Raw genomic sequence first — 21714 nt, 5'->3', positions numbered from 1 at the left:
TATTTTTAAAGATTTATTTATTCATTTGAGAGAGAGAAAGAGCACGCACACAGGCAGGAGGGGCAGAGGGAGAGGGAGAGAAGCCTCAAGCAGAGCATGGAGCCCAAGGCAGGCCTCTATCCCAGGACCCTGAGATCATGACCTGAGCTGAAACCAAGAGTCGGATGCTCAACTGACAGAGGCACCCAGGTGCCCCTCAGAGTAAGATTTTAAATTATATCCAGAACATTCCCAAAATAATCTATAGAACTCTACTTTAGGACAGGTATATTTTTAAAAAGTAAATATATGCTAAATGTTTATGTTAACAGATAATTTTAACCCTTAATCTAAAAACACACTTGTATTATATAATCTTAACAGGTAAGCAAGATGCATCTCTGTCTCTGGAGGACACCATAATTTTATTTAAAAAAGGAAAATTAATCCCATGCCATGGTTCCCTTCTGGAATTTTTTTTTTTTTTTCCTAATCTAGTAATTGTTGGAAATGTTTTTCTCTTCCTGACCAGGCCTCAAAGGGTGAGGAGTCAAAGTAGACACTGAAATCCATTTATTTCAGCAGAGATTAGAACCATATAGCTTGTTACCTCCTTTACTCAAAGTCTTGAAGCTAAGAATAATAGCAACCTAGTTTTGGGATTTAAAATCTGGCTTCTCACTATATGACTATAATTTTTAAAAGGTTAAAATAAAATATTCATCATTATTACAGTTAAGAGCTTCAATTTCCCAGATTTCAGAATTTTAAACCATAATGGCTTTAGCATATTTGCAAAACCTCCTAAGTTAATATTTTTGCTAAAACCACTTACCTAATGCCAATAAATTATTACAGTTCATTCTGACCCTCTTATTTAATCTGCACATAGTATAGCATTATGAAAACTGGTCAAATGTTGACAGTAGCTTCCAGCATAAGGATTATTCATTTCTGGAGTGCCTCGGTGGCTCAGATGGTTAAGCATCTACCTTCAGCTCAGCTCATGATCCTGGGGTCCTGGGATCAGCCCCTTTGGGGCTCCCTGCTCAGCAGGGAGCCTGCTTCTCCCTCTCCTCCCCGTTTGTGCTCTCTCTCGCTATCTCTGTCTCTCTCTCTCAAAAAATAAATAAAATCTTTTTTAAAAAAGAATTATTCATTTCTATACTGCCAAATATACTAAGAAACAAAATTTAATCTACAAATGAAATATGCATTTATTTTTTTAAAGATTTTATTTGATAGAGAGAGACAAAGCAAGAGAAGGAACTCAAGCAGGGGGAGTGGGAGAGTGAGAAGCAGGCTTCCTGCTGAGCAGGAAGCCCAATGCAGGGCTCAATCCCAGGACCCCAGGATCATGACCTGAGCTGAAGGCAGATGCCTAACAACTGAGCCACCCAGACGCCCCTATGCATTTCTCTTTTTAAAACAGATTTTATTTATTTATTTGAGAGAGTGAGCAAGAGAGAGAACACAAACAGGGGGAGTGGCAGAGGCAGAGGGAGAAGCAGGCTCCCCACTGAGTAGGGAGCCCGATGCAGAACTCGATCCCAGGACCCCGGGATCATGACCTGAGCTGAAGGCAGACACTTAACCGACTGAGCCACCCAGGTGCCCCATATAAATGAAATATGCATTTCTTAATACTACTAAGATAATTACCTTTAAAAGTACTTCATAGATGGTAGGAAAATGAAGAAAAAGTTACAACAAATGAATATCATAATATGTAATTAAGTGATCACTTTTTACAAATAGAAGAAGCAGAAGCAGGAGTGATGGGATGTCACACATGAAAATGAGTTATAAAAGAATGTGACTTCCATCTTAGATGTTCTCATTCTTAAGTTGAATTACTCAGTCTGGGGAAACCAGCTGCTATGTGAGGCAGCCCTGACAGAAGGTCCATGTGAGTGAGTTTGGAAGCAGATCTTCTTCCAGTCCAGTCTTCAGATAAGACTGCAGCCCTAGATAACACCTTGACTGCAACCTCATGATCCAGAGACACTCAATTAAGCCATGCTGGGATCCTTGATCCACCAAAACTGTTAGATAATAAATTTATAGCTTACTTTCAAATTCTGTAATTATCTCATTATGGATCAGCACTGTACACAGACCAAAGTTGGAGTAACACTGCTATAAAACAGTTGTAGCCTAAAGATTATTAATGTCTTCATTTGAATAAAGGTGAAAATTTTAAATATACTAATAATCAACCTGAATAACTTTTATGCCGAATGCCTTTTCCCACTAGAATTTGTGCAAGAAAAAAATAAGGCAGTGTTTTTTTTGTAGTATCTAATACAACTAAAATATAAATTTCAAGAGGGCAAAACCTGGTATAGTGCTAGGCCACTGATCTTGTTACTTAATAAATGTTGAATGAATGGGTGGCGCCTGGGTGGCTCAGTCGTTAAGCGTCTGCCTTCGGCTCAGGTCATGGTCCCAGGGTCCTGGGATTGAGCCCCGCATCGGGCTTCCTGCTCTGCGGGAAGCCTGCTTCTCCCTCTCCCACTCCCCCTGCTTGTGTTCCCTCTCTCGCTGTTGCTCTCTCTGTGTCAAATAAATAAAATCTTTAAAAAAAAAAAAAAAAAAAAATGTTGAATGAATGAATGATGGGCAGATTAATATACAGAACATAATAAAATTAATGGTAACACCTCAGTGAAGTCTTTTTAAATGAAGTAACTATAAAAAGTAACATTTGGATCTTACATGTATATTACATGTATTTTTTACATGTATATTTCTATTTAATTTTCCTAAGAGATGAGGAAACCAAGGTGTGAAGACTTAGATGTACCTTAGATAAGTTAACAATTGGTGGATTTGAGACTGTATTTCAGGCCTAGCTTCAAAACCTTCATGTTTAGTCATTACATGATAAATACAAAGAAGGTAAAACAGAAAATTATTGACATCTTATCAAAAAGGAACAGTGGGTTTTTTGTAGATTTCATGCAATGTGAAAGGGGTATAAATGATACATAAAATCATTTATAACTGTAATATAAAACAAAATTTATGGCTTAAACTTACTTTTAGATGACATCATGATTTTAAAAACTCTAAAAAGTTTCTAAGGCTTTCTCTAAAAGCCTAAGAAGTCTCTAAATGAAGAATATGAAATAATGACAAGGAAACTAAAATAAAATTATTAAGATATGATGTTCCATTCAGACTTTACTAAAATATATTTAGGAATCAACTGCAGACCTTTCTAGTGATCCAAAGGGTAATATATTCAATAACCATGGCATCTAAAACAAACAGTTCTCTTCTACCAGGGACTGCCTTATGTAATAATACCAATAAAAATCAATTATCTAAAAAAGCCCCACATTTCTGCCTAAGGCAACACAAAATAAAGGGAAAACATTATTCATAAAAAGAACGAATTTTCTCTGAAAATGAGAGCTTCCTAAATCTGGTCTCTGTACAAGTCAAAGTAGCAGCAAAAGTGATTTCCCGTTTACAATATTGTCAGTGGTTTCTTCCTTTTTCAAGATATATCCAACCTCTCTAAAGCTGGGGGGGGGGGGGGGGGGCGGGAAGATGAAAATAAAAAGCATGAAATTCCATAAAGGTTGGCCATACTTGCTAAAAATACATATGAATAAATGATATTATTTTCAAACAACTTACATATGCTAAGCAGGTATTAAGTGTTTAAAAAGTATTCTCTCATTTGTTTCTCATGATTACTCACTACTTTAGATATTATCTCACTTAAGTATATACTGGTAAAATACATAAGGAAATTGAACCTTAGAGAATTTATGTAATTCACCAGAGGTGTCCAAGCTGAAATTCAAATCCAAAATTCTGTCTCCGGAGCCCACATTCTTAATCAGTATGCTAAATATTTAATTAAGATGACAGCAGGTTTATTTTACTTTTTTATTCTTGAAAGATATTTTCATCAGATATAAAGTTGACAGGTCTTTTTCTTTCAGTACTTTAAAGATGTAGCTCCTGTTTTCTAGCCTCCATTATTTGTTAAGATCATGATAGTTCATACTGTTGTTCCCTGTATGTGATGTGTCATTTCTTTCTGACTGTTTTCAAGTTTTCTCTTCATTTTTGGTTTTCATCAGTTTGGCTATGATGTGCCCAGGCACCATCCCCCCCTTCAAAAGACAGAGCTACTCCAGGTTCCTGTATTTTCCATAAACACTTTCCCTTACTCCTGCTTCCTCTTCATCTGTCCTTTTAAAGATCTGAAGGTTTTCTCTGTCCCTTGACATACAGCAGCAGTGCCTTCCTCATCCTCTCCCATCCCATATTGCATATATTTACATTTTTTCCCTAAAATTACCCCCAGGGAGGAAGAGAAAAAAATGCTTCCCGAGACTTAAAAATATCCCTACCCTTTTGTTAAGAAGGTGACTAACAAAATCTGTTTAAATTATGTACCTGTTTAACTTCTGTCTGCAGTATCATATACTAATCTTAATCACAAAATAGTTTGGATTTCATCCCATTAAAAAACTAGCAATAATCACTAGAAAGAAGCAAAGGTCTTTTTAGAAAAGGCCTTCATCTCTGGAATTTATTAGCATTTTTTCATAGATTTTCACATGTCTGCTTGCGGGCAAAAAAAAATATTTCTACATGTAGGGCATGGATCCCCTTGACTGAACTTTGGTTTTTGATAATTCTCTCAGATCATGATTTATAAAGTGTGGTTCTACTGTGAAATGCTTGCTATTGTGGGATCCCATGATAGCCATGCTTTTCTTATGTAAAAAACTAAAAAATTCTGTTAATATTTTAGGTATTGCCAACTATTCTCAATGGGCAAATACATACTTTATAAAAGATTTTTTATATATCTACTTTTATACATCTATTTTTTAAAGCAAAAATTTCACTGGATTGGGTAAAGATAAATGAGCTAGTAGTATATCAATATGTACTTTGATCTTTAAGACGAATGCCTTATTTGGTCAAATTATTATTATTTTGGAATTACAATGGCTAACCCTTTTACTTGAGATAGAAGGAATCCAAACTAGTTTGTGTTTGGTTATAAAAAAAGGTTAAGGAACATAGTTAAATTAACCTTTGGCATAAAAGGATCTATTAGACCCAGTTTTAGTTTCTTCTTCGAGCAACTTTACTGTAAGCACAGAAACTTCATATTGTATTTTTTCTTAGAAATCTTCCAAAGAACAAAATATTAAATTTTTAACAGAATAAAATTCACTCTATCTTGCAACTTCTATATGGATTTGACTCTTTTATAAATTGAAAATACATTATAGTGATCCCTTTATAAATGAAACATACATTATGGTATCTTAGGGATCTTACTTTCCTATATCTTGAATATTTTGCTATTTCATTATCCTAGGAATTATTAATCATTATTCATCATTTATGCTAAAAGATAAAATCGTAAGGAAGTGAAATCATGGAATCACCAGAAAGATGACCTGGTAGTGAAATAAATCATCATTATTATATCATCCTTCAGTTTTCTAATTGTGTTGCCCAAAGTATTACATCTTTGAAGGAAAGTATAAGAGAAGTATAGAGAAACCATTTTTGCAGGGGGGTGGGTTTTGGTAGCTTTCACTGATAAAGGCTTTTAATGAAAGCTAACTATAGTTGAAAGTTCTGAATTTTTCATTTTCTGCCCATACTGGCAAAGAGAAGAAAACTGACAGAAGAGTTTCACAATTATTAGACAAATAGGAAGATGAATGTAAAGAAACTAACAGCACTCTTGACTATAATGATGGTGAAATTGATCTTACAAGCAAAATCTCAGAGTATGAATTTTCAGATGATTCAAATAGATATCTTCTCAAACTTAAGAATCAATGAGTAAACAACGAATTTTTAAGAAAAGCTAATATGGCATTCCCATCCAGTTAGTCACTCAACAGGAAGGACTTCATCACAGAGTATTTTGCAACAAGAACGTGGAACATCCCAAGGACATATGACAGTGTCCTTTTATCTTTTATGATATTTATGCACTAAAAGTTACTTAATATGGATCGTAAGTCAACAAATGTCTAAGGCAGATGCGTATATAAAGGGGAAAGGAAGGAAACAGACGATGTAGAAATGAAAACCTTATTAGACTTGTACTTCTAAGTGGTGTTTGTAAATATAAAAATGAAAATATTTTACAATTATGGAGGGAAAAAAATGGATGTCTTCTCTCTAACAAGATTATGAGATGTCAAGGTTTTCAATGTTACAGCGTTTTGATGTTACAAGCGCAAGATAAAGAACCAGACATAATGATAAGCTAGAATTTATTAAAGATGCATATTATATTTGGAATCTTTATTTATAGGATGGAAAGATCAAGGATCATGCATAAAAGTTGATGAGCAGCTACTTGCTTTCAAAGGACATTTATTACTCATTTCAGGAAAATATAGAATAAAAATTTGTTTTTGTCTGTTAAAATTATTTTTATTTTAACAGAAATTAACAGAATTTTATTCTGTTAAAAATTATTGCAATTCCTAATAAAGTTATTGTTCACCATCCCTTGTTTGTTACTTCTCAAGGTTATTCATAAAATTACTCAAAAATATAAAAAATAAAATGCTGATAGATACCAATGACATTTTTTCCTGAGAAATACTCTTATACCAAGAGTTAAATCGATACATAATTCCTTTATCAACATTAAATAAAAGAATAATTGCAAAAGAAATCACTTAAATTACCTATAGATAATTAAAACAGACTTGGTAGCACATCCCTTTAGTTATCATAGAAAAACACTGTAAACTGCCTAAATAATATACTACTGCAGCTTAAAAATGTATGTGGATGAATTTTCTTCAAAAGAAAAATTTCAAACTAAAGAAAAACTATACAACATACCCAGAATGTAATCAGGCTCTAACAGATTCTCAAATGTTTAATCATTTCAGGATAACAGTTGTCTTTGTTTTTGTTTTTTGAGTCTAAAATCAATTTCATGTATATTGAAAGTACATATTATAAGTCTCTGAGTTTCAAAGGCTTTTTTTTTTTTTTTTTAAGATTTTATTTATTTGACAGAGAGAGATACAGCGAGAGAGGAAACACAACCAGGGAGGGAGTGGGAGAGGGAGAAGCAGGCTTCCCACGGAGCAGGGAGCCTGATGTGGGGCTCGATCCCAGGACTACGGGATCATGACCTGAGCCTAAGGCAGACACTTAACGACTGAGCCACCCAGGCGGCCCTGAGTTTCAAAGTCTTAACTAGACTATTAATTAGCTATGACTTTGGGCAATTCATTTAACTTCTTTGAACTTTAATTTCTTTGTATGTAAAATAAGGATGTCTATTTTGCAGGAGTTTTGTGAAGAGTGAATACTAAATATAATAAACCTAAAACAATGTTTAACATTGAGTAGGTTCTTAACAAATGATACTTATTCCTTACAAAAAGCCATGCTGGAATTTGGTTCTTTAGTCTCTCATTAATTTTAACCTGTTAGTGATTTTTTTTCCTGAGCCTTGTTAATTGTAGTTCCTACAGCTTCCCTTTAATCATCAACCACATAAACTTACTCCATTCATCCTTAAATACTTATGGAACACTTACTATGTGACAGACAATTTAAATCTTTACTTGTCCTTTGATAATGCTGTCACTGTTAAAAACATATCAATATCTTTATACACTTAATTATTGCCTGTATTCCTAGACAGTAAAATGCTAGATAGCAATGAATCTATGAAATGTGTGGTATATATCTCCTATTTTTATAGCACCCCAATCAGGATAATTACATAGCAAGTCTTAATAAATACCTTAAATGAGGATGAAGATAAACTGTATATTCATAAACTGTATCACCATAACAACATGTATAGTTCTACCACAGTATTTTTCAGCTTACTTGACTAAGGAGAAGAGGATCTGAAATTACAGTAAAAGTGAAACAATGAAAGGGCTGGGGAGAAAAACAGGAAGCAAAACACATTTATAAAATAACCATTATGAGGACCCTACCAATATTTAAAAATACCATACTGCTTATGTAGTAGGACTTCAACATATTAACAAGTAAATTTCTCAATGTAAGTTAAAGAGATTAAAATTTAGAGACTGAAAAGGTTGAGGGTTAAAAACAGAAAGAGTGTACATGCAGAGAGTGGGTATTAATAGCACTGTTCATCTATTATAGATGTGTACTGTGTACTTTTTAGATAAAAGGATTTTTTACTGTTATAGTGAAATCTATGAAATACCAACCACCCCTGACAAGTTTTTATCCCACAAAACCAGATGTAAATAAAAGATAATGGAATAAAATTTCAATTTTATTCAATAGTCAGAAAGAGTATTTCTGTTTGGAACATGCCTGGCTTGGCTCTCCTCTATACAATAGGAAACATGATCAAAGGGTAGCCCTATATGCCCTTTGAAATTCTGTTTCTGAAATCACTGTCTTACTGCCAAATGTTAGAACTTTCTATGGGATGTGACATTTTCCTAAGTAGCTACATGCAGTGCATTAAGGTATCAATGAGTAGACCCCCCACCCCATACAGTTGTCCTTGAGTTAAAGATGTTAAAAATCAATACACAAGGGGGTTGCTAGGGTGGTGGGGGGTTGGAGGGATGGGGTGGCTGGGTGATAGACATGGGGGAGGGTATGTGCTATGGTGAGCACTGTGAATTGTCTAAGACTGTCGAATTACAGACCTGTACCTCTGAAACAAATAATACATTATATGTTAAAAAAAAAAAAAAAAAAGATAATAGGAAGGGAAAAATGCAGGGGGGGAAATCAGAGGGGGAGAGGAACCATGAGAGACTATGGACTCTGAGAAACAAACTGAGGGTTCTAGAGGGGAGGGGGGGTGGGGGGATGGGTTAGCCTGGTGATGGGTATTAAAGAGGGCACATATTGAATGGAGCACTGGGTGTTATATGCAAACGATGAAACATGGAACCCTACATCAAAAACTAATGATGTAATGTATGGTGATTAACATAACATAATAAAATAAAATTAAAAAAAAAATCAATACACAAGGGAATCCAAGACATATATGCAAAGTCACCTTAGGAATCAGAGTAACAGAATAAGACCTAGCAGTATCAGCATAATATAATAATAATTGATGTTAATAAAATAAAAGTGTTTTGATCCAAATGGAGTGTGGTTGGTTAGAAAACAGAAGGAAGAAAAAAGAAAGCAAGGAAAGTAATTATTGGCAGTGCCTACTTAAATATCCATCTCCATAACAGGAGTAACCTAACTTAATGCTACTCATCATTTAGAATCATAATTATTCCCCTTGGAGGAAAACAAAAATATGAGATTAACATGTAGGAAGAAGACATCAAGCCTAGATTTGAGACCAGGAAACAAAGAGCAATCACAGAGCCTGAAAAAATGTGAAAGGATTGGGGGCTCCTGGGATACTGAGGCAGGAAACAGGATTGAAGTAAGAATTAAGAATAGCAATAACATAAGCTTCCCTTCTCTATTCCTATGAGTCAATTAAAACAGGATGGAAGATTCCATTACAGATTATTTTTCTCCCAGCTTCTCACTATTTCTCACCTACTCCTTCCTCTGCTTGTCCCATCACTGCTGCCAATGACTGCTATGGTAGACAAGGAATACAAGAGGGAAAATATTAACAGACAATAGTAATACACAATACATATAAACAATAGTAATGCAGGGGAAGAGGAGAGATGAGGAGAAAGAAACTAGTAAAGCATATGCAGGAAGGAAAGAGAAATTTCTGCAGCTGTCTGGCTATGGGGACCATTCATATGTAAAGAACGCACATAATCTGGTCAGATTAACTACAAGGTTTTTATCCAACGAGATTTTATGACTAGCTTTTGGTCTTTTTTTTTTTTCATCAAGTGCAAAAGTTTGTTCTATTACTCAAAAAATCTGATAGATCCTGTGAAAATGTGTTCGGGAAGCCATGAAGGGAGGACTATCATGCATGTACCACTTGTCAAAGCTTGCATAGTCCAGCTGGAAGAAAGGTTTCCCCTTTGTCTAGCAATAGCAAGCTGCCCTCACCAAAAAACAATTCAAGAAATCTGTTCACACTGCTCCTGGGCACTTTAAATTGCCCAAAGGACTATTTGAGCTTTCCTAAATGGTCTCTATTCAGCTACCTCCATCTCATGAATACAAATATGTTTCGGTAATGATTTGCATGTCTTCCCACTGGTTTGAAGCCTTTCCACATAGACAAGCTACTGCTTCTTCGATAACTAAAATCCTATTGGAAAAAATCATCCCTACCTGGGGAACCCCTCCTGAGCTCCACAGTGACTGGGGAACCCATTTTGCTGGTCAAATATTACAGCAAGTCTGTGCTGTTTGACCAGTTCTACAGCATTTTCACTGCTACCATACTCAGTGTTTAGAACTAGTCAAACTAACCAAAAGCATCATCAAAACTCAACTGGCAAAATTTGTGGAAACCCTCCAACTCCCTTGGCCAAAAATATCGCTGATGGTCCTAAATCTCAGATCCAACCCTTTAGAACTCATAAACTTTCACCCTTTGAAATAATTACTGAGTGCTCTATACCTCTAGCTTCCACCTCTTTTGACCTGCACCTAATAAAAGGAGATATATTTCAGTATTGCAAAGGCCGAATTACATCCCCCCAAAATAATCATGCTCTAGTAGGGCAATCTTTTCACAGCACACTCCCAGGAGATGAAGCCCTCCAACACCACACACTGCAACCTGGGGATTTCATTTCTTGGACAAGACATCTCCAAAAAGATTCTCTTCAACCACACTGGAAAGGCCCTTATCAAGTGTTATGGACCATCCTTGGGCCACTAAACTCCAAGAGTTGACTCCCAGATTCATGTGTCTCATCTAAAGAAAGCTCCAAACCCTGACTGGACCGGCACATCAACTGCTGACCTCAAATTAAAGATTTCCAGGAAATGAAGCATAGGACACTGAAGTAGACAGCTTCCCCAAGATGACAGGATCAGACCCATATATTCTCTTCTTTCTGCCCTTGGCCTGCAGCCAATGAGAAGCCACCACCACTTCCAACTCTCATTTTCCTCCAATGAACTTTTGTTCAAAATAACCCCTCCCAACTTCCTCCTTTCCTCTATAAAGTGATGTTCTCCTCCGTTCTCTATAGATTTGCCTATGGTTCACCATGGTCTGCTTGTCCGAAATTGCAATTCCTCTGCTATTCTTGAATACACTCGATTTTGCTGGCTGAATCGCTTACCTTTTTCTTTCAGAAAGTTGACGATCCTGTAAAGTTCATTCATAGACACTTGTGTAAACTTGGGGTGCCTACACTAGATATGAACATACCTGTTAAGATCTAAGTTTAACTGAAAACCATTAATTTGGAAGATAAGCATGCCAGATGTTAATCATAGATAGGTGAAATACAATCTGTTTTTGCACCAACACAAGAGATTAAGATACTAAGGGGAGCAATCACCTCCATATTCCTGTATTCACTTTACACAGTGTATCCAGTTTTGTGAATACACTTGTAAGGGTATTTTACAATAATTCTGTATAAGATCACAAAAGATGAAAACATGCAAGTTTCTTGTAGTCCTTTACATTTCTGAAACTAGTGTTTACATGTTCGGACATGGACATAGATGCATTCACCACCATACAAATGAATATCCATTTTGATATACTTATGCAAATATTCATTTACAAATGCATTTAACAGCACAACAGTTGGGATATATATGATAAAAAGAGACTGGTTAAACTAATAATGCTATTTGTTAAGTTAGTATTTATTAAATACACATCCAAATTCATATGATTATTAAGGATGAAGCCAGCTAGGATTCATACCCAGGGACTATCTGCTTGCTCACTTTGAACTCACATGAATCACCATAGTGGCAGTTCTTGAACAGGCCTCACAGGAACATTGAAGAGAAGCTAATATGATTGATTAGTATTCAAAACAGGGGGAACAATGCATTTAAAGGGTCAAGTAGTTCTGGTTAAATTGAAAAGGCAGAGAGGCTTGAAGAGTAGCTTTTACATTTTTTAAATTTCTGAACTTCATTTAGGGGATACGCTGAATGTCATAAACACAGTAACAAGTTATAAAAAAAGATCTATCAATTTATATTATTTTGAATAGTTTACATGATAACTTGGTGGAAAGAGATCAGCAAACAAGGACAATCCCTTTTTCTTTAGAATTCCAAATAGCCATTGTTTTTAACTAAAAAGACCTGGGGCAAGGGGCCTACAAAGATCCAGGAGAAGTATTAGATAACAGGGTTAGAAAACGGGGTTTGTCACTGTCAAGTGGTAGGAAAAAAGGTTACCTTCTTTCAAACACTAGTTCAGCTATTAAAGTTACATTTGTACTTTTCTTACATTGTTTTCTGTTATAATCTCCTAGAAGGCCGAGCCCTGCCCCCCGCCCCCTTTTTAACTTTTTACTATCTTAAAATCACCCAGTCTTCAGCATAGTATCCTGGATGTTGTATGTTTGTTAAATTATTAACTGAAAGTTAGAATATAATACCAATTATATTGAATGCCTTCTATGTGCTGAGTACTATTCTAGGGACTAAGGATAGAAAAAAGTTATGAAAAAAAATGGATGAAAAAAATTTAAAATTCTTGCCTCCATGGAACTCACATTCTAGGGAACAAAATAATATATGCAGTCTAATACATCCATTTAAACATTTATCATGGGATTTTCATGTATGTTAAATGATTTTTTTCTCAGAATGCCCCCTCCCTCAGCCCTATAGCTAGAAACAGACTACTACAGTGAAGCAATTTCCTACTAAGTGGGAACCTCAGAGATGTAAGTGCTGGTGGTTACAACCACACACAACTGAGAAATGCATAAAAGACAACAGAAAGTTCAATTCCAATATAAATAAATACTATGCTCCCATGATTCTAAATCACATTATGAAGTGGATTTCTCAACAATTCATAATCATTTCCTTAAGATTAATGTCCTTTTAAAACCTAGAGCTCAAAAGAATCAAATATTACATCTAACCATATTAGGTAACCAAAGGGAAAGTAAAACCTAATTGTTACAGTATTCAAAATTCTAAAGATATAATTTAGTAATTCAATAAAGAGGAAAACACGCTAAGTGGGTTTCTTCTTTTTTTCTCTTTTGAATGACAACCTTGGGATTATGTTAATTAACATGTTGTCAAAGTATTTTCAAAAGCATTATCTCAAGGTTTTATTCATTGTATGGCTTTCAATTATCAATTACTACTTGATTTCACAATGGAAAAACGATCTGTAACTTATATACAACAGATTCAGCATGTATAAGCATCAATCTAGGGGAACGAAAAGGTATCATAGGTACTTCTCAGAGACACTTCCCATCATTCTGTTTTTTCCTGAAGATCCCAGTTAAGTTGGCCTTTATAGCTACCAGTTATTTCCGGCCACTGTGCCTTTTCCCTTAGACTCAAAATTTCACTCCTATTCTCCAGCCACTGCAGTACACAGGTACTCTTTCTAACGTTTAATAACGAATTTTGTTGTTGGCAATTATTAGGAAATTGACAAGATGTAAAAGTAGCAAACGAGAGAAAGAACTGAAGCTACAAATTAAAGATCTCACAATAAAATCTGTCCCTATAATTTATGCAAAAATAGACACAGATCCGTTAGATCTTCTATTGGTCTTTCTTTCTACTAATTCAATTCTAGTCTTAAAGCCAGACTCCCATTGCATAATCTCTTATTATTCAGTAAGACTATTGCATTTTGGTTTTTCTTATACAATGAAGTTTCTACTCCACAACCTTTCCTATCTCTGAGAGAGATAGGTCCGTAGATATGGTTAACCTGGCTTTAGGGAAGGTACTCATCTACAACTTAGAATAAACTCCAGTCTATCATTTTACATTCTCATTTTACTTTAAAAATTCTTCAAACGTCATTTATTTTCTGACATCTTCAAAATTACTACCAACAAAATGAACACTCTGTAACAATCAACAATACGAAATGCTTGCTCTGGTGAAAAGGGACTGAGAATTCTTCCTCCAAACGCGGGAAACATCAAGTTTGAAGTTTAACTTCTAAAGAGCGAGATAAAAAGACCTTCAACATTTGCAAAGGGAATTTGGCGGAAAGAAACCCCGTTTTCACTGAGAGGTCGCAAACCACTGGCCCGCGGTAGAGGCAGAAGCGCCCGGTACACTCCCACCCCGGAAAAGTGGCAAGATGCTCCCGGGCTTTCAGGAAACAGCCGTGGAAGGCAGGCCCGGCATCCTCAGCAGAGAGTTATCTCACGTCCGGGCCCGCAAGCTCCGCAGGTTCGTCATAAACACACTAGGCAGAGATAGAAGGGTGGCTGAGGGGACGGATCACACAACTGTCAAACGAAGCCCACCCACCACTTGACCGGTCCCTAAGGCGACAGCCTTCCGGGCGCGGAACACTCACCGGTTGCCTCAGGATTCCGACTACAACTCCCAGGAAGCTGCGCGACTGACGGAGCAGCGTCCTTCCCAGAATGCAACAGAACGGGGACTCCATCCCTCCTCCTTTCTCTGCTCCTCCCACCTTTCCACCCTGCGTCACCCGGGAGAACCGGAGGTAGGGTGCGGGAGGGGACCTCCAGCCCTCGGCGTGCTTCGTCAGACGTTGGGAGGGGGACGGGGCGGGGAGCAGGGGGAGAATGGGAGGACGAAGGGGAGGGGAAAGGGGAGGGGAGGGTAAATAGTGGGCCAGGCAGGAAGATGGCGGCGGTAGCGGAGGTGTGAGTGAACCTGGGTTTCTGCAGCTGGATTTTTCTCTTCCCTTCTTTCCTTTTCCTTCTGTGTTTGAGATTGGCATCGAAGGGGCTGAGTTCGGGTGGTGGCGCCGGGCGCAGCGCAGGGGTCACGGCAACGGCGGCGGCTGACGGCTGGAAAGGCCGGCTTGTCGTCCTTCCCCGGTCCGCTCGGTGTCAGGCGCGGCGGCGGCGGCGGCGGGGGCGCAGCGGCCGGACTTCGTCCCTCCTCCAGCTCCCCCCTGCGCCGGAGCGGCCACTCTTCCCTTCGCCATCCTCCGACCCTTCACCCCGGGTACTGGACGCTTCCTCCGGCGTAGGTCAGGGAGCGGGGGCCGGTCTCCTGCTCGGCTGTCGCGCCTCCATGTCGGATAACCAGAGCTGGAACTCGTCGGGCTCAGAGGAGGATCCGGAGACGGAGTCCGGGCCGCCTGTGGAGCGCTGCGGAGTCCTCAGCAAGGTGAGCAACCCGCGGGTCCGAGGGCCCCCTCCTCAGACTCCACCTGCGAGCCGCTGAGGGGATGGGGTGGGGTTGGGCGTTGGGCGGGAGTCACGGACTGTCCCGGGGCGGGGGATGCGGAATGTGCCGGGGTGCGGGGCTGAGTACTGCCGCAGGAGTGCCAGGGTTGGGGTGGGGGGGGGGGGGGGAGAAGGGGACTGTCCTGTTCACTTGCCCTGGGCCCGGGGGTGGCGGCCGAAGACTGGAGAAGACGTGTCCCAACCCCGAATTCGGTTTGGGAGTAGGATGGGCACCGTGACTTGGGACTCGGCGACATCTGTCCCGGGTGTAGGAATCCGGGTTGGGCAACAGCGGTGTGCGAACGACCGGGTATGGGAGCAGTACATATCGGACCTTTTCAATCGAGGTTAGTCCAGAGATGCAGAGCAGGTTTGTAAGATTCTATGGATGCGGCGGTATAGACAGTAGCCGGAGCAACTGGGCATGGTGCGGAAATCTGAGGTGGTAAACTATGCCAAGTTTTATATAGTGAGAGGTCTCAGTGAGGAGGACTTTTGTACTTTTTCCCCTCATCCTTTTCCCCAGTTCAGAAAAGAGCTAGTGAATCGACACGTGATAGGTACAAGAAATATTCATAGTAACTTGGAACATGTCAGACTAGAGGCCGACCTTTAGTCCAGGAAGAAGAGAACTACTACTAATAAAATATTCTTGCAAAGGGCCAGAGTAAGGAAAACACATCTTAATTTTCCTGAAAATTTAAAAAACGCTTTTTCAAAATTTTAGCAAAGCAGAATAGTAGTAGGACTGTAAGGCTAATTAGTTAAAGTGGATGAGCCCCTTTTTAGGAGAGAAGATGGATGATTTTTTTCTTTTGATAGTACATGGTTTGGGGCTTGTTTGTTCGTTTAAAGTTTTTGCTATGAGAAGATCCGCATTGCCTTTTTTACTTGCTTCTCTCTTCCTGTTAAAGTTTTAGAAATGGCCAGTCCCTCAGCAAGCTAGTCATAAGATACAAGATCATGTGCAGCCACTGACTATTAAGAAACCACCCTGCTTCCAGTATACATATTTTGACTAAGCATTTGGACATTTATTGTGGAATTGTTTCTTATTAGGTTTTTCTGTTATCTTTAGAAAGTGGTGAAAAGGGGGTTAGGTAAGACATGAATGTCAGAATTAAGACTTGCAAGTGTTAACTTTCATTTACATAGCAGAAAAATCATGATGTGTCTTGGTATTGTGATCATTAGAATTGCAGTGAAAGCCTTTCAGTAAAGTGAAGCTCCCTAGGGTTTCTTTAGATTGAATGTAGGTTGTAGTTTAGGAATCTGTATTGAACACATTCTGTAGAAGCTATACATTTTCAGGTGGAATTTCAGGTGTGTTCTTTGCTTCTCAATTCTGGTAGATTCCTCACTTTTCTCATTAAATGAAAGCTGACTTCCAAACTAGTACTCTGGTGGTGGTAAGTATTTTATAAAACAGGCTGAACTTTTGACCTATTTGATACTACTATTTTGGGGGGGGCTGAGGGGTGACGGGTGGAAAGAGTCCCCAAAGCTCTCTGAGTATTCACTGTTTGCAGAGCAGTATAGTAGGTATACCGTATGACAAAAAATGGAAAACTATCTCTTTGATATTTAAATGTCGAGAAATGTACTTTCTGATCACTTCTGTGGTAGGTAAATAATTTTGATGTTGCTGCATATGTAGAATCAACAGGAATATAGTTTTTTGGTATTTTTGTTAACAGCTATGAAGGCAATTTCTGTGAAATTTAACAATGTATGGTTATATATAATGATTTCTGGAAGCTTTTTAATCAAGAACATTTTATATTGAGGATGTCTGGGTGGCTCAGTGGCTTAAGCGTCTGCATTCAGTTCAGGTCGTGATCCCAAGGTCCTGGGATCGAGCCCTGAGTCGGGCTCCTTGTTCAGTGGGGAGTCTGCTTCTCCCTCTCCCTCTACCTGCCACTCCCGTTGCTTGTGCGTGTGTGTTCTCTCTCTCTCTGTCAAATGAATTTAAAAAAATCTTTTTTTAAAAAAAGAATATTTTATATTGAAAACATGTTTTAAAATTTAAAGTACGTATATATTTTGATCCATTTGTATTCACCTGGTAATTTATACAAGAGTTAGAACTCAGCAACTGTTCTTTTCCTTCAATTGGGTAATGTAGATAAGTCTCAATACTAATGTGTTTTGTTTCTTCCCCTCCCAAATGGAATGAATTTGGAATGGCGGGAGGGGATAAACTTATATTAGAAATATACCAGTCCAGAGTTTTTTTTTTCTGTATGGTAATTTAAAATACATGGAAATATCTATGAAGCATATTTTCTATGGAATTACTTTTTTTTTTTTTTTTAAAGATTTTATTTATTTATTTGAGAGAGAGAGAGCATGAGAGGGGGGGAGGGTCAGAGGGAGAAGCAGACTCCCTGCCGAGCAGGGAGCCTGATGCGGGACTCCAGGATCATGACCTGAGCTGAAGGCAGTCGCTTAACCAACTGAGCCACCCAGGCGCCCACTTCTTTATTTTTTTTTTTAAGATTTTATTTATTTGAGGGAGAGAGAGAACGAGCATGGGGGAGGGGCAGAGGAAGAAGGAGAAGCAGACTCCCCCTTGAGCAGGGAGCCTGATGTGGGGCTCAATCCCAGGACCCTGGGATCATGACCTGAGCCGAAGGCAGATGCCTAACCAACTGAGCTACCCAGGCGCCCCTATGGAATCACTTCTTAAGCACGTAGGTTCCACGAATACTGGAGAGACAATAATTCTAGTTGGTTATAACAAATATCGGGATGGAAATTGACGGGAAAAGATTCATGCCTTAGTGGGACTTGAGAGAAACTAAGCCTGGATAAAATAAATGTCATCAAGCTTCTTGTGAATTCTCTCCATCCTTCAAGGTTTACCTTATCTTCTGTTTCTCCACATACCTAACTGTTGAGTGAAATTCTGTCCATCTTTAGAGTTTGTTTTTTTTTAAGATTTTATTTATTTGTTTGAGAGAGAGAGAGGGAGCACGAGCAGGGGGAGGGGCAGAGGGAGAGGGAGAAGCAGACTCCCTGCTGAGCAGGGAGCCCAATGCGGGGGCTCTATCCCAGGACCCTGGGGTCATGACCTGAGCCATAGGCAGCTGCTTAACCAACTGAGCCACCCAGGAGCCCCCATCTTTAGAGTTTATCTCAAACTCTATTCTTAGCATGAAGCCTTTTCGTATTTTGCCAACCATTTTAGATCTCCTTCCCTTGAGCTCCCATAGTATTTTATTTGTAACTTGTTCTGACTCTTCCTCTAAATGTATTGTTTTCCTCTTGAAATTATGCTCGCTGGACTATTGGGACCATAAATCTTTGATTCTGCTTCTGTGTATAGCATATTGCCTTGTCTCTGTTAGATGGGTAAGAGTGAGGGAATGTTATGAGAAAGGCAAAAATCTGCCTTCTAGGAGAAGCTAACATTTACTAATAAGTAAAGGGTCTTGAAGCTTACCTAATTTATTGGGTCCTCTATAAGAAAAAAACTTAAAAAATGGACACACAACTGCTGGAACCCATTCTGTCACTTTGCAAGAGGTCTGTTCTAGTGAACTGCACTGAAGGTTAAGCTTCATTAGTTCTGCATAACTCTGTCTCCAACTGAGAAAATACTGTGTCCCTGGCAGTGTTTTAAGTCTATTCTTGTTTAATCTTGACAACTTTAAAAGGTAGAGTTTGACAAAAAAAAAGAGAGGATAAGTAACTTGACCACAGTCACACAGTTACCAGTCTTCTGAGGGGCAGTAATTGGAAATGAGGTAGGATTAAGGTATACCATTCTAAACAATCTGTATTATAGGCAATGGGGAGTTGTCCATGTAAGTTTTGGAGCTAGTGGTTCAGTGAGATTAATATGTAAGATAAGTAAGCCAATGTGCTTAATAAGTAAATAAGATTGTGCAAGTTATGAAAGAAAATACAAAAGATGCTAGAGGTAAGGTTGTTAAGCCTTCTCAGGAGTCTAGTAACCTGACAATTTGATTGGACTAATTGAAAATAGAGAAGAGCCAAATTTAAGGGTTTAATACGAAGGAAAGATGAATAGGAGTTGATGACAGGTTGTAAAGATTGACAAGAAACATTATCTCTTATGAATATAGTAGGGGTATTCATGATTTTTTTTCAGCGAATCAAATAACAAGCAAAGAAAGTAAAGCTCGGAAAAGTTAAATAACTTGTCGAAACTCCTTATGTAACTAATAGAGTCTATCTGATTTTATATGCACTACTCTGTCCATACAATACAGGAACACTCAGCCAGGTTTGAATCTGAATTGACTGCAGAAATACCAGTATAGCAAAGGAAATAGGAATATAGGGAAGAAAGTGCACCTTATTGGAGGAGATGAATGCGGTTTTGTATGTAACCATTGTTGTTTCGAGTCAGTGTGTAAGTGGTGGTAAGTCATAAGGAGTTAGAAATAAGGAAATGGTGATTAGGGAGCTCATGGGAAAGAATGTGTTAAATTGCCAGCATGGATGAGCTCTCAGTGAAGGGTCGTAATATGGTGGGCCTTAGAAGATTTAAGAGCTGAACTGTCTCAAACATGCTGAGTAGGGAATAGAAAAGTAAAGATTTCTCAATGGGTGTAGAGCCTGAGCCAATGCGGTATATTTTTGACAGTCCATTTTTAATTAGTTTTTGGCAGATAGTGTTGGAATTAGTTTTTGGAATTATCTATACATACATAAAACCCCCAAAGCATAAAAATATACAAAATCAAGAATTCCCGTAGAGGTTGCATTTCTGGCTTTGCAAGTTTATTGATTGTGATCTGCAGTGTGCAGCAAGACTTTAGCAACACAGAAACCATTTATAGGCACTAGAAACTGATAATTCAAGTGTTTTTTGAAAACCAGTTTTTTTTTAATAGTTGTATTATTATTCTTGGATTTAAAAAATAGATCTTCAGAGAAACTTGGAAAATGAGTTAACTGTTTTTAATATGTAATATTAAGTTCTATGGACAAAAAAGTAAAGTTGATATAGACTTAAAGATTAATATCTAGTATTTTTGCTTGGATGGAGTTATAAATATCATACATGTTCATATAAGAACAACTTAAACAAAAGTAGAATTAGGCCATGATTAGCTTCATACTTCTGTTGATTTGAAAGCTTCATGCAGTACTTGGCGTAGGAGAATGAGAGGCTATAAACCAAACTTACTTTTCTATTGAATATGTTAATTATGGTAGAGACCAAAACAATCTTAAGTGTCATGAAGCTGGTGAGGAGGGGAGGATGAAGACACACAAAAAAAGCAGATTTTTTTTTTTTTTAAGATTTTATTTATTTATTTGACAGAGAGAGACACAGCGAGAGAGGGAACACAAGTAGGGGAAGTGGGAGACAGAGAAGCAGGCTCCCTGCTGAGCAGGGAGCCCCATGTGGGACTCGATCCCAGCACTCTGGGATCACGACCTGAGCCAAAGGCAGACGCTTAACAATTGCGCCACCCAGGCGCCCCCAAAGCAGAATTTTTAACTGAACTCTGCATCAGTTTTATTCCTCAAATGTTAAAAAGAAGAAAATATAGTATTTATAATTTTGTAAAAATTACTGAAAATCATACAATCTAGAAAATCTCAGCTTCTCACTTTTTATAATCATTTATACTGTTTACAGTTAAGCTAGAACTTTTCACATTTTGGTTTTAAAATTAGATTGATAGCTGTTTCAGAAAGTTTGGATTTCTAAAATACTGACTTTTATATTTTGTTTTCCTTTTCCCTCCCCCCCCCCCCCCCCCTTACCTCCAGTGGACAAACTACATTCATGGGTGGCAGGATCGTTGGGTAGTTTTAAAAAATAATACTCTGAGTTACTACAAATCTGAAGACGAGACAGAGTATGGCTGCAGAGGATCCATCTGTCTTAGCAAGGCTGTCATCACAGTAAGTTCCTCTTCTTCATTCAACAAGTATTTATTGAGCATCAGCTGTACCCTAGGAATTGTTCTAGCGGCTTGGATATATCTGTGAATAAGAGAGAAAGATCTTTGCCTTTGTGGAGCATAGAGTCTAATACTTCTTTCCATAAAGTTATAAAGACAGATACTATTTTTCTAGTTGTTATAGCAAGCCCTTAAGAGATTCAGAAAAAAATTTATTTGAAGACTTCATATCTGATGAGATTAGGACAGTTACATGGCAGGTTATTGAAGAAGTTAAAGCAGAAAACAAAAAAAAAAATGTATCTTAACATTTAAAAATTTTAACTTAAAATACTTAAATCTATATTCATTTGCCAGCTTTTTGATGTAATGTTAACACCATCTCTTTGAATGTGGAATTGAGAGAAGTTGTTCTTGTAAACTATATCCATAATGCATGATTTGCAATTTCCAGTTTTGATTTCTCTAAAGTGGAATAAAAACTTAAAGATAGTTTTGAAAAACCCAAAGTATAGGTTCTTCTGATTTTTTATGGTTTCCTTAATATTTTACAGATGTCTCATCTTTGTCTAATTCAGTAC

The 21714-nt window shown here is 37.9% G+C and overlaps 1 protein-coding gene across 3 annotated transcripts in view; it reads left to right on the top strand.

Annotated features, from left to right (window-relative positions):
- Positions 1-14725: 14725 nt before the first annotated feature.
- CERT1 (ceramide transporter 1) overlaps positions 14726-21714 on the top strand; it is a 113697-nt gene continuing 106708 nt past the window's right edge. For 2 of the 3 annotated variants that reach the window (XM_044916913.1, XM_021701986.2), the window contains exons 1-2: positions 15013-15186; positions 21000-21134. In XM_044916913.1, coding sequence (XP_044772848.1) covers positions 15091-15186; positions 21000-21134 — 231 coding nt within the window. In that variant the 5' untranslated portion in view covers positions 15013-15090. Of the gene's footprint in view, positions 15187-20999; positions 21135-21714 lie in introns of all 3 variants that reach the window. The other variant, XM_044916914.1, reaches the window with a different exon arrangement.

The sequence above is a fragment of the Neomonachus schauinslandi genome, chromosome 7 (genome assembly GCF_002201575.2).
Source record: "Neomonachus schauinslandi chromosome 7, ASM220157v2, whole genome shotgun sequence".
Classification (NCBI taxonomy): Eukaryota; Metazoa; Chordata; class Mammalia; order Carnivora; family Phocidae; genus Neomonachus; species Neomonachus schauinslandi.
Note: the sequence above shows the minus strand (reverse complement) of the source record. Positions and strands in the feature narration are given on the sequence as shown.